Source organism: Rhodofomes roseus (assembly GCF_022264815.1).
Source record: "Rhodofomes roseus strain CIRM-BRFM 1785 chromosome Unknown C8Q71scaffold_9, whole genome shotgun sequence".
NCBI classification, from domain to species: Eukaryota; Fungi; Basidiomycota; class Agaricomycetes; order Polyporales; family Fomitopsidaceae; genus Rhodofomes; species Rhodofomes roseus.
In genome coordinates this window covers 679,341-702,730 of record NW_025952965.1, presented here as the reverse complement: position 1 = coordinate 702,730, position 23,390 = coordinate 679,341, and the positions used below count along the sequence as shown (strand labels likewise).

Genomic DNA, 23,390 nt, shown 5'->3' with positions numbered 1-23,390 from the left:
GACGAGTTGAACCACACACATAGTTACTACCATAGACTACAGAACGAGAACGACCCATTACTACCTACCCTTCCAGACGTTACTCTTACCATTACAGCCCCGAACTGGACGTCGGCCTGGGTGGCGCGTTTAAACGCCCACCACAGTACAGGCCGGCGTCCGCCGCGTCTTAGCACATGCTTGCTTGCAGCGGTTAATAAATGCAGAGATCATCATCATCATCATATACGCGTGACGCGTAACACGTCACATCGAAGTAGGTAAGTACGTCGACTTGTTGCGGCCCCCACATCGCACTGAGTGCATGAATCTTTACACAGCAGTTACACAGATACGGCAGGTGGTCCCGCCTACAAGTACTGAAGGCCTCGCTGATCTCTGCTAGAGCACAAATCCACTATGTCAATCGCCAAGCTGTAACGTAGACCATACAAATTACGATGACCATCCCCGCCGATTCAACGACTGATATCAATTCTCAACTCATAGCTAGAGATCTCGCTGCCGCTACTCGTATTCGCGTGCATATGAGCCATTGTTCGGCGCGCCACTTGGACCCCTTGATTGTGTTGAAAAATTGTACGCATGAGTATCACCACAATGGAAGCCGACTTGACACGGAGCAGTCTGCCAGCATGATGATCCCATTGAAACTCGTGATACAGGTTTGCATATTGCCATGGCATAGAGATAGGAGTGACGGAGGTACATGACAATGCAAAGCAAATCGACAGCCCGATGCGACCGTTCACCGGTAGCTAATGAAAAGAATCAATTAGCGAGACAGCGAGACAGACAAGGAGGACGACGCACGATTTCTGCCTGCGAGCACGGGCACCGTGACCACCGAACTTCTTCGGCTCGCATCTCCGCGGGTCCGCAATGAGGAGTGTCCTGTCGTAGGCGACGAGCTTCTTCTTGAGCTCCATCGCGCTGAACGCGTCGACGTACTTCGCGTAGTACGCAACGAGCGCCTTCGCGATGGCCTGGCGGATAGCGTACACTTGCGAGGTGTGTCCACCACCCTTGACACGGAGACGGATGTCAATCGCGCCGAACGCCTCCTCGCCGGCGACAAGGATCGGCTCGTAGACCTTCATGCGGAGGATCTCCGGCTGGAGGAGCGTGATGGGGGAGCCGTTGAGGTGGATGAGACCACGACCCTCCTTGGCGTGAGCGACCGCCGTAGCAGTCTAGTCAGTGATGCCCTGGTGGTCAGTTACGGTGTTTGGACGTAAGTTGAGCGACAAGTACCTTCTTTTTGCCGAAGGTCTGGACAGCCTTGGTTGTTGATGCCATTTTGAGAGTAGCGGTGAATGGGCGACTTGCTGGCTGGAGGGATAAAGCGTCAGTGTCAAGTCCCGAAAGTGAAATCTACAGGGAGGCCGGGTCGCAGGTGGCCAATGTCATCCAACTGCCTGTGTTTCAATCCACCTGTTCTGGCCGGATTTTCTCCACCCAAATCATCATACGAGGTCGACCCGGCCTTCCAGCAGCATACCAGACCAGCGAAGTAGTATAACTCACCCCTCCAGAGGTCTTGAGACGTTGGACGAGACGGTGTGGAGGAATTTGGTAACCTCGCTGTGCGCGCTACCGACCCGGCAAATTCCCACGGAACGCCCGGCGAGACCAGGTTTGGCGCCCAGCGTAGGCTCTCTTCCCGATCTCAATGCTGTCTGCAATCCGGCGTGCGCTGGGGCAAGTGAGTGGTTGTACCGGCCGCTCTCGTGCAAATTTGGTTAACGCATATTTCATAGACAGCCCCACGGGCGTGCCGCAGGCTGTCCACAGCGATCACGGCGGAGCCGTTGGTTGGATCGTCCTTGGCTGTTGACGTTGCGGAGTCGTCGACTCAGGTCCTCAAGAATGCGCTGCAAACAACTCGGGTGGCATCACCGTCGGGTAAGTTCATTCTTTCATCCGTATTGAAGTTTGAGCTAACCGTCTCCAAAGGTGTAGTCAACCCTCTCGCGTTGCCTGTATACTTGACTATGTCGTCCCTCATTCGGCCTTCTGAAGACGCTCCGCTGTCGTCCGAGAACGTCGTGGAACTCGACCCGACCGTCTTTGCTCATCCCATACGACGAGACATCTTGCATCTGTGCGTCGTCCATTACTTGGATTCCCTTCGGCAAGGGACAGCATCTACCAAGACGCGAGGCGAGGTGCGCGGTTCCGGGCGCAAAATCCGACCTCAGAAAGGGACAGGTCAAGCTCGACTGGGTGACGGACAGAGTCCGATGCTCCGAGGTGGAGGTGTCGCGTTTGGACCGAAGCCTCGAGACTTCGCAACGAAGCTCAACAGGAAGGTCATCCAGATGGGCATGCGCGTCGCACTGAGCGCACGTGTAAAGGAGAACTCCCTCGGTATCGTGGAGAGCCTAGACTGGCCCTCAGGGAAGACCAATGACCTTGCGAAGCGGATCGACGAGCTTGGATGGAGGAAGACACTGTTTGTGTCTGGACTTGATACGATGCCGGAGGGGCTCAGGAAGGCGAGCAGCAACATTCCCAGGGTGGCGACTGCGTCTGCGAAGGATGTGAACGTGTACGACGTGGTCAAGTGGGAGAGGGTGATCCTTGACTTGGCCGCTGTCGAGTGGTTCGAGCGTATGCTCAGTAAAACCGTTGCCCAGGCTCCCCCGCGGGCATACGATGTATGAGCTCCCTCATTAGGTGTAGAGGTCATATTTGGGATATGATTTACAGCACATCATAATTTTTTTCTGCTACCAATTACTTGCACTTGCCTCCAGAGCGATCGCTTGGCTCTCTGTTGACGTCGGTGCCGTCACTGCCGTGCAAGAACTTGAAGAAGTCAGTTCTGCCAAAAGTGGTTGGACGCGTTCACGTGAGATGTCACGACGCGTCACGCGTCTCGACGCGCAAACACCGTGCCGCGCTTGACAGCTCTTGCTCTTCAGCTTCATCTCCGACCTCGACCTCGACCCTCCTCCTCCTCCCCTTAAGGTCGGTCCTTGCCCTCAAGAATGTCTCAGTCGCAAGCATCTCAGCATGAAGAGGAAGAGGAAGTCCAGGCCTCGGGTCCTCTGCTCGTTCAGAAGCTCCAGGAGGCGGGAATCAATGCACAAGATATCAAGAAACTCGCAGAGAACGGACTGCACACCGTCGAAGCCGTCGCATACACTCCCAAGAAGACCCTCATGCAGATCAAGGGTATATCCGAACAGAAGGCAGACAAGATCTTAATTGAAGGTGTGCCTTATCCAACCTACCGCTCGACCTCTCAATTCCTTACGCGTACCTGCAGCACACAGGATTATACCGCTTGGATTTCAAAGCGCAACAGAAGTACACGCCCGCCGCTCCGAGCTCGTGCACATCACCACCGGCTCCAAGAACCTCGACGCGCTGCTCGGCGGGGGCATCGAGACGGGCGCCATCACTGAGCTCTTTGGCGAGTTCCGTACGGGCAAGTCGCAGATCTGCCACACTATCGCAGTGACCTGCCAGCTGCCCGTGGACATGGGCGGCGGTGAGGGGAAGTGCCTGTACATCGACACGGAAGGGACATTCCGCCCCGTGCGGTTGCTTTCGGTCGCAGAGCGCCTTGGGCTGAGTGGTGAGGAGGTGCTGGACAATGTGGCGTATGCGAGGGCGTACAACGCGGACCACCAGATGTCGCTCCTCACGCACGCGAGTGCGTTGATGTCTGAGTCGAGGTAGGAAATTGTGCTAGCCTGACTATATGCGCGCATATTGACGAGCCCCGTCGCCTTTGATGTAGGTTTTGTTTACTGATCGTCGATTCTTGCACCGCGCTCTACCGTACGGACTTCAGCGGTCGTGGAGAGCTCTCTGCACGGCAGGCGCACCTCGGAAAGTTTCTACGCACCTTGCAGCGGCTCGCGGACGAGGTAAGGTTGAGTGCCCTGTACACCATGCTCTAGGTCTAATGGTGCTGTGAACAGTTTGGCATCGCTGTCGTAATGACAAACCAAGTCATGTCCAACCCCGACGCGTCGGCTGGCCCATATGCCGCCAACGAGAAGAAACCAGTGGGTGGTAACATCCTGGCCCATGCATCCACTACTCGGTAAGAACAAGTTATGTCTCCATGCTACAACTGTACTCATCTGCCATCTTAGTGTGCAACTCAAGAAGGGCCGCGGCGCGAACCGGCAGGCCAAGATCTATGACTCGCCCTGTCTCCCTGAATCAGAAAGCACGTTCGCTATCCTGCAGAGTGGTATTGGCGACCCAGAGGAGGATTCGTAGAGCCCAAGTTGGATGTTTGGTTTCGCGGATTGTTTGTCCAACGTTTGTCACACACGCATAAATCGGATGTATCAACAGCACTGTTATTCAATTGATGTCAATCTTTGAGTCTATGTTCGCAGGTCGTGAAGCAATCACGCGCAGCCAGCAAGCTATTCATTGACAGGCCTATGGTTTATCTTGAACATACAATCCTTTCGTTCTAATTATACAGCATCTAGGTGGTCAGCATATACGTATAGTACAATAGCGAGTGTCTCCAGTTGAGTGGAATATCCAGTTGAGTGGACGGACGAGCAACACAACACGGCGTCGTCCTTTTGATACAGTGGCAATGCCAACCACCTGACGTACCCAGTGAACGCTCCGAACACTACACCAATAACCGCGTGAGGATGTTCGCGCTCGTCTTGCTGAGAAGCTCGCGGAGCTTGTTGATGTCGCTCGGGCTGACGTCCGCAATGTCCGCCATGAGGTACGCGACGTCGCCCTTGGAGTCTGAGAATTGCTTCTCGACGTTGTACGGCGAGAGGACCTCGTTGACCTGGCGCAGCACGCCGGGGATGTTGTTGTGCACATGGCAGACGCGGATGCCCTGCTGCTCCGCGGTGATCGCGCGCAGGTCGACCTCAGGGAAGTTGACCGCGCCCATTGTTGAGCCGTAGTTGAGGTAGCGTGTCAGCGCGGAGGAGACCTCCTCGCCGATCATGCGCTGCGCTTCCTCGGTGGACCCGCCGATGTGCGGCGTAAGGATGACGTTGGGGATGGAGCGGAGGGTGGACGACCAAGAGTTAAGCTGATCGTCGAAGGGCGAGCCGTTCGAGCCGGGCTCAGAGGGGTAGACGTCAAGGGCAGCGCCGGCGAGGTGGCCAGACTTGAGCGCATCGACGAGAGCAGGGATGTCGACCACCTTCCCTCGAGCGTTGTTGATCAGGTACGAACCCTTCTTCATTTCTGCCAACTGCGCTCCGGAAATCATGTTCAGGGTTTCCGGGAGCTCGGGAACGTGCAGTGTGACGAAGTCGGACTCGTTCAGGAGCGCGTTGAGCGACTCGACCTGCCGCGCCGATCCCAGAGGCATGATGTTGACCACATCATGGAAGAGGACGCGCATACCGAACGCCTCGGCCAGCACGGAGAGCTGCGAGCCAATGTGGCCGTACCCAACGACGCCGAGCGTCTTGCCACGGATCTCCCAGCAGCCTTTGGACTGCTTGTTCCAGATGCCCTCGCGCATCTCAAACGCGCGCTGAAAGTACTGTCGCGAGAGCGCGATGACTTCAGAAATGACGAGCTCGGCGACGGAACGCGAGTTGGAGAAGGGTGAGTTGAAGACGGGAATGCCAGCTTTGGCAGCGGTCTCGAGGTCGACCTGATTGGTGCCAATGCAGAAGCACCCAATGACCAGCAACTGTAATGCGGGTAGTTAGTGATATGGGCAGTGCAGTACGCACGGAGACATACCTTGGATGCTGCCTTGATGACTCGCTCGGTGATCTTCGTCTTACTGCGGATACCGATGGCATGGTACTGCCCGATCTTCTCTACGAGCTCGTCCTCCGACATGGCCTTCGTGTGGTGGTCAACATGGAAGCCTTGCGACTGGAAAGCCTTGACGGCCTCTTGGCTGATATTCTCCAGAATGAGGAGCCTAAGGTGCTCGTTGTCGACGGGATGCAAGACCTTGGCCTCGCGGATCTTGGAGTTGACAATAGAGTCCCGTCGGGCGGCCATCCTGTCGTGGAGGGTGGTGGTGGTGGTCGGGGAAGCGACGACCTGGTTGTGGGGCTTCGGGGCGGGGATGCTGACGGACTGAGACATTTTGTAATGGCGAACACGCCTCAAGTTGTCGGCAGAGAATGGGGTGGTCCGAGTTGCAAGCGGCCGGGGTGCGATGGACTCATTTTTGCAAAGCTGGGAGTCATGATGCTGGGTCTGGGGCTAGGCGCCCAGCCATCGCCTCGACGCCATCCCCGCGCCATTCTCACATTACTTATGATTACTGACTGGGTCACTATTGGCGTGTATGGCTTCTATTACTCTCACTCTGATTAGATTAGATTGCCTTGACTCACCAAGTCCAGGATGCGCTGCAAAGCACCCGGCGCAACAATTCCTGTTCCCCGACCGCCATGAGCTTCTACCTGCTCGACTACGGCGCAGGTAACGTCCAAAGCCTCGCCAACACCCTCACCAAACTCGGCTACGAGTTCAAGTGGATTGCCTCGCCGGACGACTTTGACAAGGCGACGGTGCGGGCTCGCTTCCTTTCCGCGTGCATCGGAAACCACTCACGTACGTTTGCAGAGCCTCATTTTCCCTGGTGTTGGCGCGTTCGGCAGCGCCATAGACGGCCTCAACTCGCGAGGCTATCTCGAGCCCCTACGTAAATACATTGCGTCCGGACGACCGTACTTCGGAATATGCATCGGACTGCAGGTCCTATTCCAGGCCTCTGCAGAGTCACCGTCCCACACCGGACTCGGCATTGTACCCTCTAGAATAGAAGAGTTCTCTAGCGCGGACAAGTCGGTCCCGCACATGGGATGGAACTCAGTCGAGTTCTTAGATCCTGAGCACAAGGCAAACGAGGGCCTGGACGAATCTTTGCACTACTATTACGTGCACTCATACCGCGCCAAGTATGACTGGACCCACCCCGAGTCTGCACAGTGGGTGCACAGCACGACGCAATACGGGCAGGAAGTCTTCGTCGCGTCGGTATGCAAAAATAACGTCTTCGCCACCCAATTCCACCCCGAGAAATCCGGCCCAGCAGGCCTTAAGCTCCTCGCGGGCTGGCTCAGCCAGCCCCAGTCGGGCCGCACCTCCGTCCCTCCTACACAGCCCATCCCCCGCGCACCAAAGTCGAAAGGTGGACTTACGAAGCGCATCGTAGCATGTATGGACGTCCGCTCGAACGATGATGGCGATCTCGTCGTGACAAAAGGCGACCAATACGATGTCCGCGAGAAGGCCCCGTCGACCTCCGACGGCACAATTACTGGCGGTCTCGCAACGCGCACCGCCGGCGCCGTCCGCAACCTCGGCAAGCCCGTCGCACTCGCCGCGCGATACTTCGCCGCCGGTGCGGACGAGCTCTGCCTCATGAATATTACCTCCTTCCGTCACTCACCCCTCCTCGACCAGCCAATGCTCGCCATTGTGCGCGCGGCGGCAGAAGAGGTCTTTGTACCGCTGACGATCGGCGGTGGGATCAAGGATACGGTCGACCCGGATGGCACACCGCATTCCGCGCTTGAGGTTGCTGGTACGTACTTCCGGGCGGGCGCGGACAAGGTCAGCGTCGCGACGGAGGCGGTGTTCGCGGTCGAGCGTATGCGCGAGCGCGCGAAGGATGGAGGCATCGGCGAAGGCGATGGCACGAGCGCCATCGAGACCATTGCCCATGCGTATGGACGCCAGGCCGTCGTCGTGTCGATTGATCCGCGGAGAGTGTACGTGGAGCCGGACTACGTTGGACCGTACAAGAACGAGCTCGTCTTCGGAAAGCCTGACGGCGCGGAGAAGGAGCGCGGAAAGGCATGGTGGTACCAGTGCACAGTGAAGGGCGGACGAGAGAACCGCCCACTCTCTGTGGTACAACTCGCTGAGGGCGTGGAGAAGCTCGGCGCTGGAGAGATCATCCTCAACAGCATCGACCGCGACGGCACTGGCCTCGGCTTCGACATCGACCTGGTGAAATTGGTGAGGAAGAGCGTCCGAATACCCGTCGTAGCAAGCAGCGGTGCGGGGAAGCCGGAGCACTTCGTCGAGGTGTTCGAGAAGACCGGCGTGGAGGCCGCATTGGCGGCTGGCATATTCCACCGCGAGGAGGTCAGGATACAGGACGTCAAAGAGACGTTGGCTACAGCCAATATCACTGTCAGGACTTAGAGGGCTCTCATATCTTAACGCTTATTTATGTAGATCTCGCGAGATGTAGCAGCTGGGATGGCAGTCATGAACACTTGTATGCATCGTGCGAACAATTGGCTACAGACACAATGTGTCGGTGACCTCGAATGCGCAAGTCATGCACGACGACTCGCGCCGAAGGAGAGACAGACAATTAGTGAGCGGTTCCGGACTGCTTTTCGAGAACGGCTCAGGCATCCCGCTCGGTCTGGAGAACAGCGCTCAGTACGAGCCGCCGTTGATCTGTGAATGGACGTTCAGGGGGCTGAAAGAATGGCCATATAAGATGAGTGGACGCACCTTAGCGTCGTTGGCAGAGACAGTGCCCTGTTTCCCGCCGGAGATGGTGAGCTCTTTGAAATCCCAGGTGCTAACCAAGGCAAAAGTCATTTTTATTCCAACGATTCGTTGATTTTGACAGCGTACCCGGTGCATTTGCCGCAATCGATGGTAAGACGGTAAGCGTTAGAGTCGACGGCAACAGTGGTGGCCTCGCCGTCGAAGTTCACATCGCTGTGCTCCTGATCAGAACCACACAACGTGTCGAGGCGAGAGTCGAATGTTACCTGATGGTGGTGTCCGTGCCAGGAGTACCATCATTGTCTGGGTAAGACTTGAGGAAAGGGTTAGGTCCATCGTGAGTGGCAGCTCAGCCAATCAACTTACCTGCGTGATCAGGACGCCGTACTCCGAGATGCCAGAGATCGTATTCCTGGCGACTACAGTTAGCTTGGGCACCGAGTCCTGAGTTCGTTGTTGGCTTACTGAGAGTAGGTGATGTCGCTGACGCTTCCGCTCGTGGCATCCTTGTCCACCTTGATGCGAATTCCGTACATCGAGTCCGTGACGGTGTTGCCTGCGAATGTCACGCCTGACACAGTCTTGCCCGATGCAATTGAACCAATCGACATGCCTGTTCGGCGATGCGTGTCAGGTCTCGTTTTCAAAAGGCACAGCAGATCACTGATTACCATGGCCGCCAGAGCAAGTGTTGTCCTCAAACACAATGCTCGAGCCTGAGTTGATAGCGATACAGTCATCCTGGTTCTTAACGACTAGTAAAACGTTTTCTTGAATACACCTGAATAGAGCCTCTGTTGATTTGACGTACCGCAGTTAGCGATCTTGACGTTGGAAGCCGAGACATCGAAACCCTGCATAATCCGGTGAGCCAACATCCAGCTCCGAGTAATTCTGGTTGCTAACGTCAGTGTTGTGCCCGAGGTCATCGGTATCTCCAGCGGAGTTGTCGACGGTAACCTTGCTGATGACCAATGTGTCATCGTTCCCTACTGAAATCGCCTGAGCAGGAGTGTTGAGAACCTAGCAACGCATAAGTTCCACAGGGAAAGAGCGAGTGAAAACGTGACTGGATGCGCACAGTAAAATCTTCGAAAGTCCCAGACGCCTTGATCCTGGCCCGACAGGTCAATCATGTGCGATCTTAGCTGGAATTTATGATGACTACTTCATGAAGGGGTGGGGCTTGGTCTTGCCACCGTTAGTACCCTTCCCATCCCAGTAGTCTGCGCCGTTGCCCTGCATCGAATGAAGTCAGGAGTCCGTTACAACGATTAGTCACGTTAGCGACTCACGTCGAAGGTGTAGTCACCACCGTTGAAGGTCACATCACTGCCCTCTAGAGAATGATACTGTCTATACTCATGCCCTGACACGGCGGAAGAGAAGCCAGAAACAAACCGAAAGTGATCAGAGGTCCAGATGCTAGAGAATGCAGGTATAAGAGGGATCGGAGGACATTGCAGAAATATGTATGACTTGCCCGTAGTACTTGCAAAGGTGACATCACCAGTCATGGTGACGGACGCGCTATCTGCGAACTGAACGTAGCTCAAATGAGCGGTGTGCGGGCAAAGGTAGAGGGATTTTACTTACACTCATTGTAATGGTATCTGTAACGGGCGAGTTGACTATTCAGTCACTACGCACATAGTGTACGAAACCGCCAAATACTCACCACCATCAGGCACAGTGAATTCTTTGATGACCACAGTTGAGCAGTCAGAAACGTCGTTCGCGGTTGAGACCGAGTCAACCGTGCAAGTCGCCCGCTTAGCTGTCTTCGTGCCCTCGGGCACGGCAACAGCGCGGAGGACGAGCAGGGCCACGAAGAGCAACGTCGTGCTGAACATGGTTCAAGAGGCTGCCTTTGTGAGTCTGGATGAATCACTGGTGGCCACAGAGCTCCAGCGATGTCCTTTTATGCGTTGGAGGGATATCGACACCATGCGGAACGTTCAAAGCCGTGGGTTGTACGATGATGCTTGGGTGCAATTCCTACATAGACGGACCGCGAAACTTGCTGAGGCTGAGGGCGTGGGCAGTCTCTGCGGGCCGGCGGCCACATAATTAGAAATACCCGAATGATCTTGAGGTTGTCTCAAAGAGCAGAGATTGGTCGCCAGGGCGATCACGATGACTTTGACGCATGCGCAACAACGCCTGGGAGCGGCGTTCACGATGGGATGAGCATACCATGACCGCGATCAACGGGCCTTCTCTATAGCTTCCTATTCAAATCTTCTCAACCCGACGGTCCGCTCCATCCCGACAGATGCGTGTGCCCTGCGGTACCGTCAATCATCGTCCGGCTTACCTGGTACGCCTTAGTCTCCCCTAGGCCTAGGCAGACCTGAAAGAAGACCTGACGGGAGGGGGGCGGTCTTCTAAGGGCTTCGTCGCAGCTTGAAGGTTCGACACGTCCGTTGAGTAACCGAATGGCCCGACATGGACTTCAGCGGTCGTTCTAGAGGCTAGTATGTACGCACTCCATGAATGATCTTGACCTCGTCGCAGGCTCTGAAAATGAAGGTGGAGAAGCTCACCAGTCGACGTTGACCTGTCCCAGAGATGCTTGCGCTGTACACTGCACCCGAGTCCAAATACGTATGGTTGTTACTGCGTTGGCGGCCCGGTTCACTGCGGTTCCGAAGCCTGAGCATAATATGTAACATATGCACTTTGCTACCGCGCATTTCTGGACCAACCCTCACCATCATAAGCAACATGCAAAACTTCTTACGCATCACACCCTATCCCTCGTTCCGGAAGTGTTGCAATTGGAAGCGCATGTGGGCGTACCGGCGTGAGGTTACCGTCGACACCGTGACAATGGCACTGAAATGCCAAACCGGCACGCTTGCTCTCGTAATGAGTTAGTACAGCCTCGGGTCAGCCTCCCGAGAGATACATGAACACGAACCTGACATCATGCATCACCACTCGTTCGGTCAGATGCTAATCCTTTTACGAAAGTCACGGAGAAATACCCACATTGTCATGAATAGGCTCCACTGCTGTTGGCGTGCGGCCCGGGAAATGGTAACTCGAGCATGTCATCGTATTCCGCTTCGGCGCGTCTTAGCTTCCCTCCCAGCCCATAGGCAAAGGGGGTACTAGACTCCAGGATCACGATGAGATGCGCGCCCGGACGGTCCTTGCCCGACTGCGTCGGGATGACCGCCCTCCCTGGAGGACTACACTACGAGACTACAGGCAACTACGCTGACAGGGCCAACAAGACCGCGCATCCCAAACAACGCCGACGCCCCGTCACAACGGTATTTCTCTTGGCGATGACATTACTTGGGCTGCTCACAGAGTAGCTACCATTGACCGACATGCCGTCGCGAACCACCCGCGACAGCACGCCGATCTAGAACAGAGCTATCTGGGATGGCCTTGGGCTGGCGGAGGCCCAAGACTGCGGGTCAGGCAGATCGTAGACCTGCCATGCGCTTAGGAAGCAATGAATACTCGTGTGAAGTGAGATTGAAGACGAGAACTCACTGGGACAAGAGCTCACCGCCACCCCCTTCGACTCGAGGGGATGGCGGTTGACAGCAACGGATCGAGCTTGTTGTATGGTATACGAGCGAGGGGGCTGACAACGGAGTGGCCAGCGTCCACGACGCATTACTCGCAACCCTGACTGTAGCTGTGTCAGCCTCACTGTTTGGTATTTCGCGACACACCCTAGCACACCCTTCGCGAACCGTGACAAAATCGAGTGGTGTGCTTGTGCCCAACTCGAGACGTATTCGTCGCCAGTTGTGACAGGATGCACCGTTCTCTTGCACGATGCAAGCGACGATGTTTCTGACGAAGCAACCATCACACAGCTGTGTTGAAGAGTCTCTCGAAATCGCAGATGCATGACTCATCGTGACAACGATAGGTGTGTGTTGTTGTCGGGTCTGCAAAGCCGACGTGTATGCGGACAATCTATGCAGAGTACGAGGACCCAGAGCACTGTTTCTTCAACACGTTTGCTCAGCATCGAGTGAAGCATACAAGGTGACAAAGCTCACCTTGAACTGGAAAATAATCCGAAGGTACGAGCACACGGTACCGAGCTCTCCGGATATTATTGTCGTTGAATATCCGAACATTGTGGCCCGCCAGATTGCATTGCGGCTCCGGATAGCAAACCTGCGTTGCCTTTAAGCACTTGCAACGCTGAGCCTTTTTGAGATCAGGCTGCCTTCACATCACTGGATCCTTTTCTGTTCTCATAAGCAGGACGCATGTGCACGTCGGGGCAAGACACAATGTTGGTACAGCCAACAACGACGCACTATCTCCGCACCACAAGGAGTATATATGGCTTCGGTAGCGACAACGCCCCTTGAAGTCAGACGACTTGAACGCACATCACGCCCACTGCCTGCATCGCGGTAATTACTCAACGTAGTCCTGGATGAGTGATCAATATCATGTTGAGCGGGAGGCAGTGCGACGTACCGTTACCTACGCCAAACCACTAGAGGCTGTCTCCCACCGCTGAGTAAGTAGCTAGTCTCAACTACAGAGTTGTATAGGACATAATGCGACGCGACAGCGGGTATGCACGCAGGATCTCGTCATTACAATACACACATATATACGGACTGATCACTGGTGGGGATTGCTACTGTGCGGACGCGATATGGAACGGAGAAGGAGAATACAAGCCGTACAATAGGGATGGTGGGGTTATGGAGAAGCAGCATGAAAAACGTAAACGAGTAGGGAACGTTTGGGTGACCGAGCCGCTGGGACAACAACGAAGGGAGGGAACAGAACAGGATGAATCGCGATGGGCCCGGTGTATTTACAAATTGGTCAGTCGACGGAAACACATGATTCCAGACGGCCCTGAAGACGAAGACAGCAAATCTACGGAGACAAAAGGCAGAAACGTGTTCACACGGTTCCAGCAATAATAGGAGCGCGGAAGGAGGGCATACAGTGACCATGGGGGACGTACCTCGCGGCACGCGAGGCTGTTGGGCGGGACGCCGTGTATATCATGCTATTCACTTGCCGCCTTTCACGACGCCCTTCATCTTCTTCATCAAGCTCGTCTTCCTTCCCAGGCCAGGCGAGCCGCCATCGATGGGGTCATCGAAGTAGTCTCGCTGGGGCTGCGCCCTCGGAGGAGCCGGTAGGTCCTTGTCCGTGTTCACTGGTACGGGATCCTCCACATAGACGTATCCACCCTCCTCGCTACCGGGCGAAAAGTCGTCCTTGCGAATGTTCGCGGCGCGACCGAAGCGACCAAGGAACGACTGCTGAGGCCGGTGCGTCGGGCGCGTGCCGTGACCAGGAGCGGACTGAGTTGTGATCGAGTTCTCTTCCGTGGAGGAAGTGGGCGAGGGATCGCGTTCACCGCCGCCCACCGGCACGTTTGGCGAGTCGCGCATCTGCCGGATGCGGCGCATGAGCGACTTGTTGCGCTTCGGTGTGCCGTTGCCAGTAGGGGAGGGAGGCTCCTGCTGTTCGAGCGGAACTTCCCCCTCCCCCTCCGGCACAAAAATTGGCTGGGGAGGAGGAAGGTTGCCGCGCCTAGAAGCCTGGCGGCGAGCATCGGGGCGCTCTTCACCGCGGGAACGGCCACTGCGATCAGTGCGCTTCCCGGCGCCGTTGCGGTTGCTGTACGTAGGATACTCCCCATTGGGTCTGGTTGCTCCACCGCCGGCCGAGAAATCCTCGAAGGGCTCTGGCTCATGAATACCCCAAGCCTCCGCGATGGCATCATGCCGCTTCTTGGGTGCTTCGTAGGGGACGTATACGTCAGGAGATGTAGGATACGGCGAGTCGCCTGCTCGGGGAAGTTCATGAGCGGCGGCGAGAGCAGCCTTATCACCCTCCGTGACGGCACTCCATGCCATCATCGGGGCCTTCGTACGGTGCTTGTTGCGGGATGGTGCGCAAGCATCGAAGGGGCCGTCATGATGGAACACTTTGAAACACAGTCAGCATCTGGCTCATCGGCCAAGGGGAGGCAGACGTACTAGGACCAACGCCAGAGAAATCGAGCCTATCAATGACATCGGCATGGGAGGATCCCTTCTTCGCCTTCGTACGAGAGCGCGGGCCATTCTTGTTCTTGTCGGCGTCGCGGCTCGTTGTCTGGATCCCCGAGTCTTGGGAGTGAGAGCGACGTGAGGCACCGGTTGATGGCCGCGTTGGACTATCGGAGGAGGAGACGAGGCAGAGAGAAAATTAGGGGTGGTGTCATTAGAATCTACGAGATGAGATAAGAGCTCGACGACGTACGCGGGGACCTCTGTGTTGCTCCTGCCCATCCGAGTGCGAGGAGAGCGATCGCCGGATCTTACTTGGACTGCATCGCGGACGGCTTCGACGACGTTGTTGTCTCGGCTCATATTCATGGGGACAGCAGGCTGAGCCCTCCTGATGGATGTTGATTTAGGGAGACTCTTGGGCGGAGGGGGCGGGGGGCGGTGAGACGCAGACTGAGGGGGAGCGTTGCGAGTGAGGGTCGGGACACCGTACGAGGAGTAGGCGGGAGTGTGAGAGTCGTTGAAGGGGTCAGAAGGAGTCGCTCTGTGGCGATGAGGTTTGGCCGCAACCTGCATGACTAGAAGCGAGGAGCTGATTCGCCTGTTTGGTCAGGCGATAGGCTCGGCAACTTACCGCCAGTCTGACACCTGTTGCCACGCCAAGTTTATTGGTTGATATATGCGATGCGACCGATTTCAGCAGCGAAGAATTGCGAGGAGATGGTGGTTGGAGATAAAGAGAGGCTGAGAGCGGGGCTGGGGACAGGAGCAGCGTATGTACGCGCGACGTTTGGGTTGGGAGTGCCCAGCGGACGGGGGCATCCGGCGCTAGCCCGAACAAACTCCACACCGTCAGCCTGCCCCCTATGGCAAGTCATGCGGCGCCTACGCCCTGCCCTGCCCCGCCCCCGCTGACCGACTCGGAATGCCTCCGTGCTTGCCCCATGTAGTTCATCACATTCGCTGATAGTAGCAATACAGGCTAGGACAGGTACAGCTCCCAACAGATGGGCTGTGTAACGCCTCGAACAATGGCTGTGGGCTGCACACGGCTGTCGTCCCATTCGAGCTCGGTAAAACTCCAAGTCGCGAGCTCGAACCGGAACTCAGACGGAACTCACGCCTCCTCTCCCCCGGGAAATCCACCCACGGTCCAGGCCTCGGACCCAGAGTCACCAACGGTGACCAACGATCACCCAAGCAATCATACCCAAATCTGCTTCGCGACCTCCACCACCAGCTCCAGCTTGCGTCGTTCCTCCTGTCGACATCATATCGCTCAGATCGACCATGAGAGTTACTGGCTGCGCAAGAAACACACCTCCTCGCTGATCGGGTTGCCCTCAAACACAGACGCAAAGCCGCATTGCGGGCTCAGACAGAGTCTGGTGGTCTCAGTCAGCCAACCTGCCTCGATGGTCAGCAAATCGTCCGCTTACTGATTCAACGCGTCCTGTCTCGAACGTTTCGGTTCCCCTTCTGAGACTATCATGGCAGCCTCCTCGATGCGTGCCTTGAGTTCCGCGATGTTTTCAAGCTAAGTTACCGGACAGCCGCATGGATTCAGCGACGTCACAGACCCTGCACATTGCATGACGGAACTGCGCGCACCTGAGGAACCTTCGTTGACACAAGCCCTAGCACGGCAATTTTGTTGCGCGGTAGAAATCGCAATGGCTCAAAGCCTCCCGAGCGTTCTGTGTCGTACTCTAGCTACGTAACCCAAGATTTCTAAGGTTGAGCTAGTGCATCGCAGGGGGCAATGACTGAACGACCCACGTAGTAGCAGTCGACGTCCAGATTTCTGAAATATTTCTCCGCTATTCTCTCGAGGCTACCCTCGCAATAGTGCATCCCCTAAAACGGGGTTCAACTTGTGCATCTGAACATCAGCGAGCGAGTGATGAATGGCACACCTTGAAGTTACCTCTGCACGTGTGGACGCCCACAGTGAGATCCCCCGGGCGCCCTGCAAGGATACGGTTATAGATCTCTATGTACATGTCCAGAAGGCCTTCGTGGTTGATGCCGGCCTGCTCCATGCCCGTGATCATCGATTCCGCACAGAAGAAGGCGAACGTTGGATCATCGAACTGAATGTTACGACATCCCAGCTGATACAGTTCGTCTATCTCCTCGCGATACGCCTTGATGAGGTCCTCGAAGTACTCGGCTAATGATATATGAATGGCATCGCCTGTATTCAGGGACCATCACTCACCGTCGGATGCATAGACGGATTTGTCGTACGTGTGTTCGGTGCCATGGCGAAGGTGCATCCAGGTAGGACCGCAGATGGGAATTTTGACGTACTTCACATCCTAATCATAGCTGAGAAGGCTGGGCGCCAGATGGATAGGAACACTGACTTCTGGCACAACGAGTCCCCTCAGGAACTTGAAGTCCTCGGTATGGACTCCTTTCGTCCGTTCAATTTTTCCCTGCAGTCATAGCGGCGTCAGAAATCACGGCCGCTTTATCGTATGCGTGATGAAATCACTCGCCGTTGTATAAATCGACGAGTACTCGGTGAGACCCATCATGTGGAAGATAGCCACGTAGGGAAGATATGCCTTGTAGAGGATATATGAGATGGTACGGAATGGAAAGAGTAAGTCGCCTGCGTCGCGGGGGTTCTTACCTTGAAAGTGGATAGAGAACCTTAGTATAAGCATTAGATAGTACTTCCACGGATTTCCGTTATCCTTACGCTCAGGGACGACCGTCATTCCGCCCAAAGTCTCGAACATGCCCTGATAAAAGGCGCCTCTGTGAAGGTATGAGTGACAATACTCAATACATTCGAAACTGCCGTACCTGCGCAATTCGCCGTCAGTTATGCTCTTGATTCCGACTTCTTGCTGTAGCTTGACGACTGCAGGGATACTGTCATTCTCCACCACCTGCAGGTCTTCGTGGCTACACTTCTGGCCCTCATACTCGAAGCGCTTAGCGATAAGCGTCTGCGGGCGGAGGAGCGAGCCTATATGCTCGGCGCGGCAGGGAGGATCGAGATGCAAAGCCATTGATGCAGGATACTGGGGGACCACTGTGGATAGCTGTCGCATAAATACTCGGCGGAAGAGCCGTAAGCTGCGAGACACTCGGATCGGAACCGTAATGTGGGTCCCTTCGAGAAGACACATCCATACACTTCGGGCAAGCGTAGCCAGCAGGCCCTGCGTTATGAGAGACGGATCGGCGCGATTCATATTGTCTATCGCGATTGAAGGCAATGTGGTCTTGACGCGGACGTAGGGATCCTCCGAGTGTCGCGGAGGCCCTGCAGAGGGTGCAGCTCGCCAGGCCGTTCTTTACGGACAAACCTAGTATATTTAGCAGAGGAGAAGCATAGAAAATTTTCCAGAGGGACGGGGCTTGTCATGAGAACGCGCTCAGTGGCAGCGGAAGGCAGATCGTGAGAGAGAGGGATAAGTTCATGACCATTCATGCCACACTGCACCTTGCTGCTTCTGGACGGCACCAAGGTGCACAGTGCATCTGCCCTAAGTACAGTACCACTGTTGTACCGCGTCGGCGACATTGTCTGCGATGCGAGGATGAACTGTGACCGAAAAGCAGAACCTCAGCGAATTGAAACCAAGGTGTCGTGGAACACTCACTGCCAGAAAGAACGCCCGATCCCTGACCCTACAGTACAAAGCCCCACGGGCAAAGTCGATTGCCACCCGAGCTAGAGCTTAAAGCCGTACCCTACAGAGACACCGTTGCCGCCGTGTGAGCGGTCCTAAGTACTGGTGCACACCTTGATGTGCGATGAGTGGCGCCAACACAGGAACTGACAGACGTCCGTATGCGAGGCGAAGTGAGGCTACAATACCAAATGTTCCAAAAGAGCTTAGATCTTGCTGAACGGACACTGGAGGGGTGTGCCAAGGGATAGTTTATGGGAGTGCTTGACCAGGAGTCGCGCGCCACTCTTCGCGTACCCGCCCAATGGTTTAGCGCTCGCAGCCACACGGCATTGACGCGCCGATGCAACGCCTCGCGATTTGCCGAGGCAACAAACTGAATTCCTCAGTGTTGCCCGACCCTCGTCAAGTCAACCCTCATCAAGGTCAGTATGCCCCTCTGTCGCCTGGAAAGCAGTCAGGAAGCCTCTATGACCTCTGCCTGGACGGCCTGTGTGGTCGAAATGCAGGATTTCGAGTGGGAAAGTGGTGGATGGGCCGTCCAAGCAGTGGATGTAGTGACGCCTGGCATTCTCGCGACGTCTCCACGAACCCTGCTAACAGTAATATCGCAACTTCCCTTCTAGATTCGCCATGGGTTTCGCGCACAACAACGGTCCGTCCGTGCTGCTAGAGATTTGTTGTTGAGGATGCTTACTTGAATGCCGCAGTCCTTCACGATAACCATTTCCGCAAGGACTGGCAGTCCCGCGTCCGCACCTGGTTCGACCAGCCCGGGCGCAAGCTCCGTCGCCGCCAGGCTCGCAAGACCAAGGCTGCTGCCCTTGGTGTGCGCCCGCTCACTCTCCTCCGCCCCGCCGTCCGCGCACAGACCGTGCGCTACAACAGGAAGGTCCGCGAGGGTCGTGGATTCACCCTGGGCGAGCTCAAGGAGGCCGGCATTGGCAAGAAGGAGGCCCGCGGCGTTGGCATTGTTGTCGACCACCGGAGGCGAAACCTGAGTGAGGAGGGCAAGGCGATCAACGTGGAGCGTCTCAAGGCGTACAAGGCGCGCCTCATTGTCTTCCCCCGCAACCTCAAGAAGCCCAAGAAGGGCGACTCTACCGTGCGTAAGACTCATTTACGATGTTACACATATGAGCTCAATCTTGGCTCTAGGGCGAGGAGCTCTCTGCCCCCACAACCCGGTCCAACCTCCCTCTCCCCGACCCGTACGCCCACGAGGCTCCCCGCCAAATCTCCGAGGAGGAGCGCGAGTTCCAGGCGTACCGCACCCTCCGCCAGGAGCGTGGGCGCGCTCGCAACGAGGGTCAGCGCAAGGTGCGGGAAGCCAAGGTGAGATCTATGGTTCACAGACTATGGACAGGTTCTAACGTCAAGCTATCACTCTGCAGAAGGCGGAGGAGGAGGCGAGCAAGAAGAAGTAAAGCGTTGCTTACTTGCATTCCCTCACATATCTCGTCCTCACGTCCTTTCCCTTTGCACTGCCTATGTACACAAAAATTGGCGACGCCCGGGGTTACTGCATTACATGCCCTATGCACCGATTATGACATGCTCTTGGTGGAGTATTCTCAAACACATCCTCCATGCTCTATCTCACTCGCGCGCGTGACATTGTCGTGAGATAAGTTTTCTACAACGACGTACATCATCATATTAAAAGGTTAGTAGCAATATCTTTGAATTCATCAATCGTGGCCCTTGATAGCCTCCGTGATCTCCGCATCCGCGACCATGCCCATAATCTTCATTTGGTCCGAGACCGCCTTCAGCACCCCCAAGACGTCTCCGTTACCCTCCACGAACCCAAACTCAGCGTACTCCAGGCCCTGCTCCTTGGCAAACTCCTTCACGAGCTCACTGGCCTTCCGCAGGTTGTGCCTTGACAGACGGGGGAACATGTGGTGCGTCACTTGGAGATGGAGACCACCGTGGATGAACTCGATCGAGGGAGAGCAGATGACATCCACCGTCGTCCGCAACTGGCGAGCGAAGAATGACTCGGTGACTCCCAGATCCTCGGTCGAACGCGAGAAGTGCGACAGGACGATCTGGCGAGGACATGATGTCAGCCCAAATAGTGTGGATTCTAAACACGTATTTACCTGAACGTGCACAGGGCTGGCAGCGATGTGACTAATCAGCAGGTAAAGCAGCGCCTTGCGCCATGTTCCGCATCCACTGAGGACGTTCAGGTACCAGCAGTAGAACAGGCCAAGACCGAATATCTCTGACCACCACCACCAGCGGCCGCCGACAGCGCGTTTCGGCTCGAAAGCCGTCTTAGCGAGGTAGGTGTAGGACAGGGCGTAGAGGTTGAACCGGGCCAGGGACAGTACGAAATAGTACAGCTTGTGCTGCACGGAAATGAGCAGCTTGCTGAAGCTGTCGAACACCATGACGCGCTTGTAGTAGGAGGAATAGAGTGACTTGAAGTATGCAGTGGAGATGGCGAAGAATGGTAGGTGTTGAATATCGGGGTCGCTAGTTGCATGCCGGCTTAGAGGTGATTACACACGCGTACGACGAGAAACTCACTGAGTTGGATGATTCGTAACGACTTGATGTACGGTCTGAGCATACTGACACAAATCTGTGAATGAACGACTCACGATGATGAACATTATGATTCTAAAGAGCGAATCAATTCGCTGCCCTCTACACACATTGTAGTGCACTTACGTTGACCCACCACCCGATACTGAGCCCACCGAGGAAGTCGGCAACGAAGATGGCGATAAGTCGATCGTATACCCAGTTGTGCGTTACACCGACATGACCCAAGTCATGGGCGAAAAACGTGAGTTGTTGCCAGAATAGCCCCAGACAAATCGCACTCGGTACGAGCCAGCCTTTCGAGTAGAAGAATGCAGCGAAGGCACCAAGCAGGGTGTATCTAACGACCTCGGGGCCATATCCAGTTAGGAAGGGTGTCTCATAGAGACCTGCGTCCACAACACGTTTGTGGAGTTCCTTGTACGCGGCCGAATGCTGAGCCTGCAACTTCGGCGTAAGAGTAGTGGGTGGAGGCTGAAGAGTGGAGAGTGAAGGGCCTTGTGAAGCCGGCGCGCAGTCGGCTCTTTTGATGAGTAGGATCTCGGAAGCTGGTGCAGAGGGCGTATGCTCAGAGGACTTCACCGCCGTAGCCTCGTTGTACCATTCCGGCTTCCCGTCTGCCCCAAGCCTTCTGACCCAGCCGTTCATGATGGGAGGGACCAGCGGTAGCCATCCACCGTCCCCGGTTTCTAAAATTCCGACCACATAGCCCTTCATCCTCCTGAGCGTTTCTTGAGAGTGGAATGCGTGAATCTCGTCCGTGGCATCGCGTCCAACGAAATGCAGTATAGCGAGGACGCCGCCGGGATGTGATGCGAGCCATGATGGAGGGACGCGGATGACCTGGTCGTCGAGGATGACGAGGGTCTCGCCCGCGAGGATGCGAGCTGCGACCTGTTCGCGGGTCCAGAGGGGCGAAGGGCGGCCCATCGCAGAGTCTGATGAGCAACTTTGAGCAACCGTCCGGACTCCCATCACTGCCTGCGACCTCACGCGTATATCGGTCACATGGAAGCGCCAGACAGCCACCGCTCCCACACATGCACAAACACACACCACGGTCTCGACGAATCGGGAACTCGAACCTCGTTCATCCTCCCGCCCTCAAGACCGCGCGAGACCCTTCCCAGGCGAGACCCGCGCCTCAAGCATTCACAGACTCGCAGCTGCCGTCGTGCGGCGAAGATGGTCAAGTACATCAAGCCTAAGCCTCCCACTCGGCGTGAGCTTCGCATCGCCGAGCGGGACGCGAAGAGGGCGCGTCGCGTCGGCCTGGCAGGGCAGCGCTCACCCAGATCCAAATCGCCGACTTTCTCCAAGGCTACCTCTATCCATACTACATTGAATGAGCTGGATGGGAACGTTTCACCGATTCTGATTGTGCGCTCACCATCGCCAGGCGGCTCTCCCAGGCGCAGAGGCATGTGGTCGCGTCCGGGTTCTCCCACTACGGGCCATCGCTCGGACAACCGGTATGACGCTCCCATTCATGATCGTCATCTCGTCTCAAGGTGTTCACAGACCTGCGGGAAGCCTTCAACTGATGACCAGCTGTATTCAGTTGTGTAACGCCAACTTAGAGCAGATGAAGCAGGTCAGCCAACGGTTAGACCTGTTACGAGATAGACCTCCATCTCCAAGTGCCGTCACCTCTGCCGACTGGAAGAGGCGCAGCCAGTTGTTGCAGAAGAAATACGGTGGCACCACCTCTCCCTTGTCGTCATCAAGCTCGTTCGGGCTCATCCAAACCAGCTCGGTGCTTCTGAATGGAGAACGCTCTCTGCTTGTTGCGAATGATCAGTCTTCTCCGTCCTGCTCGGCTGATACTGGCAGCAACTCTGGCTCTGTGGCTGCTCACGACGTACCTCTGGCCGCTGTTAAAACAGCCTCAAGCAAATCATCTGGAACAACTGGTCAACAAACCGCTTCGTCATGCACTCTTACAATCATCTCGAAGACCTCTGGTGCTACCAAGTCCTGCGACACACGCAATATCACTCCCGGCTTCAGCGCCCCTCCGCGACTTATTCCTAAGCGATCGTCGTCAAGCTCTCTGTCTTCGAACACTGCGGTACGATCGACTGGTTCTGTCTCCCCGATTCCAGATTCTGCCTCAAAGGCGACCTCGAAGACGATGCACGGGCCGTCTTCCTCCAGGCTCGATGGTCCTCCAGTCGCGACTGTGCAAGGGTCCAGGGCTCGCATAGCCTGTAGTACTAGCTTGAATAACGCTCGGCCTCAGCCTGGCCGTGCTCCATCTCCCGCTCGCACGGTCAGCGGTACTCGCCTTGCTGCTGCTCGACCTACTCCCATGCGATCTGCTAGCCCTACGGTCTCTGATGCGACTGGATGTGCTGCGAGTCCATCTGGCGCCAAGTTGGACAGCACACTGAAGACAGGACCTCCTACGGAGCGCAAGCCAGGTACTGTGCCGCGCTCGCGAACCCCAAGTAACAGTTCAGTATCCGCCATTCGTCAGCCTGCTGGTCCCGGACGAAGCAGCAATCTCGCAGCCGACCGACAGAGTCGCACTAGTACTTCGCCTGTTCCTAGGGCCACTGGTCCTCGCGCTCAGGTTGGGAAAGTTTCTGAACCATCCAAGGTCTCCCAACCCTCAGGCTCATCCAAGGCTTCCACTATCCCCGCCGGAGGCACTCCCAATATCACGGCACTGCGACTCTCCGTTCAGGCCATATCTCGCCCTGCCGCT

General features: G+C 56.0%; 10 protein-coding genes across 10 annotated transcripts; 4 read left to right on the top strand and 6 right to left on the bottom strand.

Annotated features, from left to right (window-relative positions):
* Positions 1 to 291: 291 nt before the first annotated feature.
* C8Q71DRAFT_809268 (40S ribosomal protein S16) lies at positions 292 to 1,666 on the bottom strand. The gene is made up of 3 exons (XM_047926033.1): positions 1,255 to 1,666; positions 814 to 1,193; positions 292 to 758 (listed from the first exon to the last, which is right to left on the bottom strand). Exons 1-3 carry the CDS (start codon positions 1,297 to 1,299, stop codon positions 749 to 751), a joined length of 435 nt encoding a protein of 144 aa, XP_047779363.1. The 5' UTR covers positions 1,300 to 1,666; the 3' UTR covers positions 292 to 748.
* Positions 1,653 to 2,758, top strand: C8Q71DRAFT_757141 (ribosomal protein L4 domain-containing protein). Its single transcript, XM_047923662.1, has 3 exons — positions 1,653 to 1,705; positions 1,761 to 1,905; positions 1,957 to 2,758. Exons 1-3 carry the CDS (start codon positions 1,673 to 1,675, stop codon positions 2,664 to 2,666), a joined length of 888 nt encoding a protein of 295 aa, XP_047779362.1. The 5' UTR covers positions 1,653 to 1,672; the 3' UTR covers positions 2,667 to 2,758.
* A 163-nt stretch (positions 2,759 to 2,921) lies between these two features.
* Positions 2,922 to 4,355, top strand: C8Q71DRAFT_822280 (putative RAD1 protein). Its single transcript, XM_047926212.1, has 5 exons — positions 2,922 to 3,219; positions 3,275 to 3,686; positions 3,752 to 3,881; positions 3,936 to 4,060; positions 4,113 to 4,355. The coding sequence occupies exons 1-5, from the start codon at positions 2,994 to 2,996 to the stop codon at positions 4,240 to 4,242; spliced, it is 1,023 nt and encodes a 340-aa protein (XP_047779361.1). The 5' UTR covers positions 2,922 to 2,993; the 3' UTR covers positions 4,243 to 4,355.
* C8Q71DRAFT_809257 (uncharacterized protein) lies at positions 4,305 to 6,195 on the bottom strand. The gene is made up of 2 exons (XM_047926032.1): positions 5,707 to 6,195; positions 4,305 to 5,653 (listed from the first exon to the last, which is right to left on the bottom strand). The coding sequence occupies exons 1-2, from the start codon at positions 6,061 to 6,063 to the stop codon at positions 4,616 to 4,618; spliced, it is 1,395 nt and encodes a 464-aa protein (XP_047779360.1). The 5' UTR covers positions 6,064 to 6,195; the 3' UTR covers positions 4,305 to 4,615.
* Positions 6,196 to 6,205: 10 nt separating this feature from the next.
* C8Q71DRAFT_834495 (imidazole glycerol phosphate synthase HisHF) lies at positions 6,206 to 8,196 on the top strand. Its single transcript, XM_047926414.1, has 2 exons — positions 6,206 to 6,494; positions 6,550 to 8,196. The coding sequence occupies exons 1-2, from the start codon at positions 6,375 to 6,377 to the stop codon at positions 8,137 to 8,139; spliced, it is 1,710 nt and encodes a 569-aa protein (XP_047779359.1). The 5' UTR covers positions 6,206 to 6,374; the 3' UTR covers positions 8,140 to 8,196.
* Positions 8,197 to 8,260: 64 nt separating this feature from the next.
* C8Q71DRAFT_589491 (polygalacturonase) lies at positions 8,261 to 10,445 on the bottom strand. Its single transcript, XM_047919556.1, has 15 exons — positions 10,139 to 10,445; positions 10,057 to 10,073; positions 9,944 to 10,001; positions 9,862 to 9,885; positions 9,756 to 9,799; positions 9,629 to 9,699; positions 9,542 to 9,575; positions 9,367 to 9,483; positions 9,272 to 9,314; positions 9,132 to 9,215; positions 8,926 to 9,073; positions 8,827 to 8,872; positions 8,727 to 8,773; positions 8,587 to 8,673; positions 8,261 to 8,530 (listed from the first exon to the last, which is right to left on the bottom strand). The coding sequence occupies exons 1-15, from the start codon at positions 10,311 to 10,313 to the stop codon at positions 8,383 to 8,385; spliced, it is 1,143 nt and encodes a 380-aa protein (XP_047779358.1). The 5' UTR covers positions 10,314 to 10,445; the 3' UTR covers positions 8,261 to 8,382.
* A 2,589-nt stretch (positions 10,446 to 13,034) lies between these two features.
* On the bottom strand, positions 13,035 to 15,527 carry C8Q71DRAFT_900022 (uncharacterized protein). The gene is made up of 4 exons (XM_047928793.1): positions 14,722 to 15,527; positions 14,457 to 14,635; positions 13,721 to 14,404; positions 13,035 to 13,627 (listed from the first exon to the last, which is right to left on the bottom strand). Exons 1-4 carry the CDS (start codon positions 15,042 to 15,044, stop codon positions 13,479 to 13,481), a joined length of 1,335 nt encoding a protein of 444 aa, XP_047779357.1. The 5' UTR covers positions 15,045 to 15,527; the 3' UTR covers positions 13,035 to 13,478.
* A 145-nt stretch (positions 15,528 to 15,672) lies between these two features.
* Positions 15,673 to 17,494, bottom strand: C8Q71DRAFT_707408 (uncharacterized protein; the record flags this gene model as incomplete). The annotated part of the gene is made up of 13 exons (XM_047920560.1): positions 15,673 to 15,729; positions 15,790 to 15,853; positions 15,908 to 16,005; positions 16,080 to 16,181; positions 16,248 to 16,325; positions 16,385 to 16,641; positions 16,690 to 16,789; positions 16,838 to 16,909; positions 16,938 to 16,942; positions 16,969 to 17,041; positions 17,110 to 17,129; positions 17,179 to 17,237; positions 17,286 to 17,494. 13 exons carry the CDS (start codon positions 17,492 to 17,494, stop codon positions 15,673 to 15,675), a joined length of 1,194 nt encoding a protein of 397 aa, XP_047779356.1.
* A 1,030-nt stretch (positions 17,495 to 18,524) lies between these two features.
* On the top strand, positions 18,525 to 19,723 carry C8Q71DRAFT_757106 (60S ribosomal protein L13). Its single transcript, XM_047923661.1, has 4 exons — positions 18,525 to 18,776; positions 18,832 to 19,226; positions 19,280 to 19,456; positions 19,516 to 19,723. Exons 1-4 carry the CDS (start codon positions 18,755 to 18,757, stop codon positions 19,546 to 19,548), a joined length of 627 nt encoding a protein of 208 aa, XP_047779355.1. The 5' UTR covers positions 18,525 to 18,754; the 3' UTR covers positions 19,549 to 19,723.
* Positions 19,643 to 21,647, bottom strand: C8Q71DRAFT_757104 (fatty acid desaturase-domain-containing protein). Its single transcript, XM_047923660.1, has 5 exons — positions 20,807 to 21,647; positions 20,737 to 20,755; positions 20,663 to 20,684; positions 20,230 to 20,608; positions 19,643 to 20,175 (listed from the first exon to the last, which is right to left on the bottom strand). Exons 1-5 carry the CDS (start codon positions 21,608 to 21,610, stop codon positions 19,813 to 19,815), a joined length of 1,587 nt encoding a protein of 528 aa, XP_047779354.1. The 5' UTR covers positions 21,611 to 21,647; the 3' UTR covers positions 19,643 to 19,812.
* Between the last annotated feature and the right edge of the window lie 1,743 nt (positions 21,648 to 23,390).

Bases quoted from the DNA above. Each gene is read 5' to 3' on its own strand.
- C8Q71DRAFT_809268 (XM_047926033.1), bottom strand. From the start codon at position 1,299: ATGGCATCAACAACCAAGGCTGTCCAGACCTTCGGCAAAAAGAAG. The intron at 1,194-1,254 runs GTACTTGTCGCT...ATCACTGACTAG, and splicing joins AGACCTTCGGCAAAAAGAAG to ACTGCTACGGCGGTCGCTCA.
- C8Q71DRAFT_757141 (XM_047923662.1), top strand. From the start codon at position 1,673: ATGCTGTCTGCAATCCGGCGTGCGCTGGGGCAA. The intron at 1,706-1,760 runs GTGAGTGGTTGT...CATATTTCATAG, and splicing joins TCCGGCGTGCGCTGGGGCAA to ACAGCCCCACGGGCGTGCCG. The intron at 1,906-1,956 runs GTAAGTTCATTC...CCGTCTCCAAAG, and splicing joins TCGGGTGGCATCACCGTCGG to GTGTAGTCAACCCTCTCGCG.
- C8Q71DRAFT_822280 (XM_047926212.1), top strand. From the start codon at position 2,994: ATGTCTCAGTCGCAAGCATCTCAGCATGAAGAGGAAGAGGAAGTCCAG. The intron at 3,882-3,935 runs GTAAGGTTGAGT...TGCTGTGAACAG, and splicing joins TGCAGCGGCTCGCGGACGAG to TTTGGCATCGCTGTCGTAAT. The intron at 4,061-4,112 runs GTAAGAACAAGT...CTGCCATCTTAG, and splicing joins GCCCATGCATCCACTACTCG to TGTGCAACTCAAGAAGGGCC.
- C8Q71DRAFT_809257 (XM_047926032.1), bottom strand. From the start codon at position 6,063: ATGTCTCAGTCCGTCAGCATCCCCGCCCCGAAGCCCCACAACCAGGTC. The intron at 5,654-5,706 runs GTATGTCTCCGT...CCCGCATTACAG, and splicing joins TCATCAAGGCAGCATCCAAG to TTGCTGGTCATTGGGTGCTT.
- C8Q71DRAFT_834495 (XM_047926414.1), top strand. From the start codon at position 6,375: ATGAGCTTCTACCTGCTCGACTACGGCGCAGGTAACGTCCAAAGCCTC. The intron at 6,495-6,549 runs GTGCGGGCTCGC...GTACGTTTGCAG, and splicing joins ACGACTTTGACAAGGCGACG to AGCCTCATTTTCCCTGGTGT.
- C8Q71DRAFT_589491 (XM_047919556.1), bottom strand. From the start codon at position 10,313: ATGTTCAGCACGACGTTGCTCTTCGTGGCCCTGCTCGTCCTCCGCGCT. The intron at 9,216-9,271 runs GTACGTCAAATC...ACGTTTTACTAG, and splicing joins CGTCAAGATCGCTAACTGCG to TCGTTAAGAACCAGGATGAC. The intron at 8,674-8,726 runs GTAACATTCGAC...TCAGGAGCACAG, and splicing joins GGCACGGACACCACCATCAG to CGATGTGAACTTCGACGGCG.
- C8Q71DRAFT_900022 (XM_047928793.1), bottom strand. From the start codon at position 15,044: ATGCAGGTTGCGGCCAAACCTCATCGCCACAGAGCGACTCCTTCTGAC. The intron at 14,405-14,456 runs GTACGTCTGCCT...TGTGTTTCAAAG, and splicing joins TTTCTCTGGCGTTGGTCCTA to TGTTCCATCATGACGGCCCC. The intron at 13,628-13,720 runs GTCGCTTCGGTC...ATCCCGTACCAG, and splicing joins GCCTCAGCAGTCGTTCCTTG to TGAACACGGACAAGGACCTA.
- C8Q71DRAFT_757106 (XM_047923661.1), top strand. From the start codon at position 18,755: ATGGGTTTCGCGCACAACAACG. The intron at 19,227-19,279 runs GTGCGTAAGACT...TCTTGGCTCTAG, and splicing joins CCAAGAAGGGCGACTCTACC to GGCGAGGAGCTCTCTGCCCC. The intron at 19,457-19,515 runs GTGAGATCTATG...ATCACTCTGCAG, and splicing joins GCAAGGTGCGGGAAGCCAAG to AAGGCGGAGGAGGAGGCGAG.
- C8Q71DRAFT_757104 (XM_047923660.1), bottom strand. From the start codon at position 21,610: ATGGGCCGCCCTTCGCCCCTCTGGACCCGCGAACAGGTCGCAGCTCGC. The intron at 20,609-20,662 runs GTGAGTTTCTCG...GCATGCAACTAG, and splicing joins GTTACGAATCATCCAACTCA to CGACCCCGATATTCAACACC. The intron at 20,176-20,229 runs GTAAATACGTGT...TGTCCTCGCCAG, and splicing joins CCAGCCCTGTGCACGTTCAG to ATCGTCCTGTCGCACTTCTC.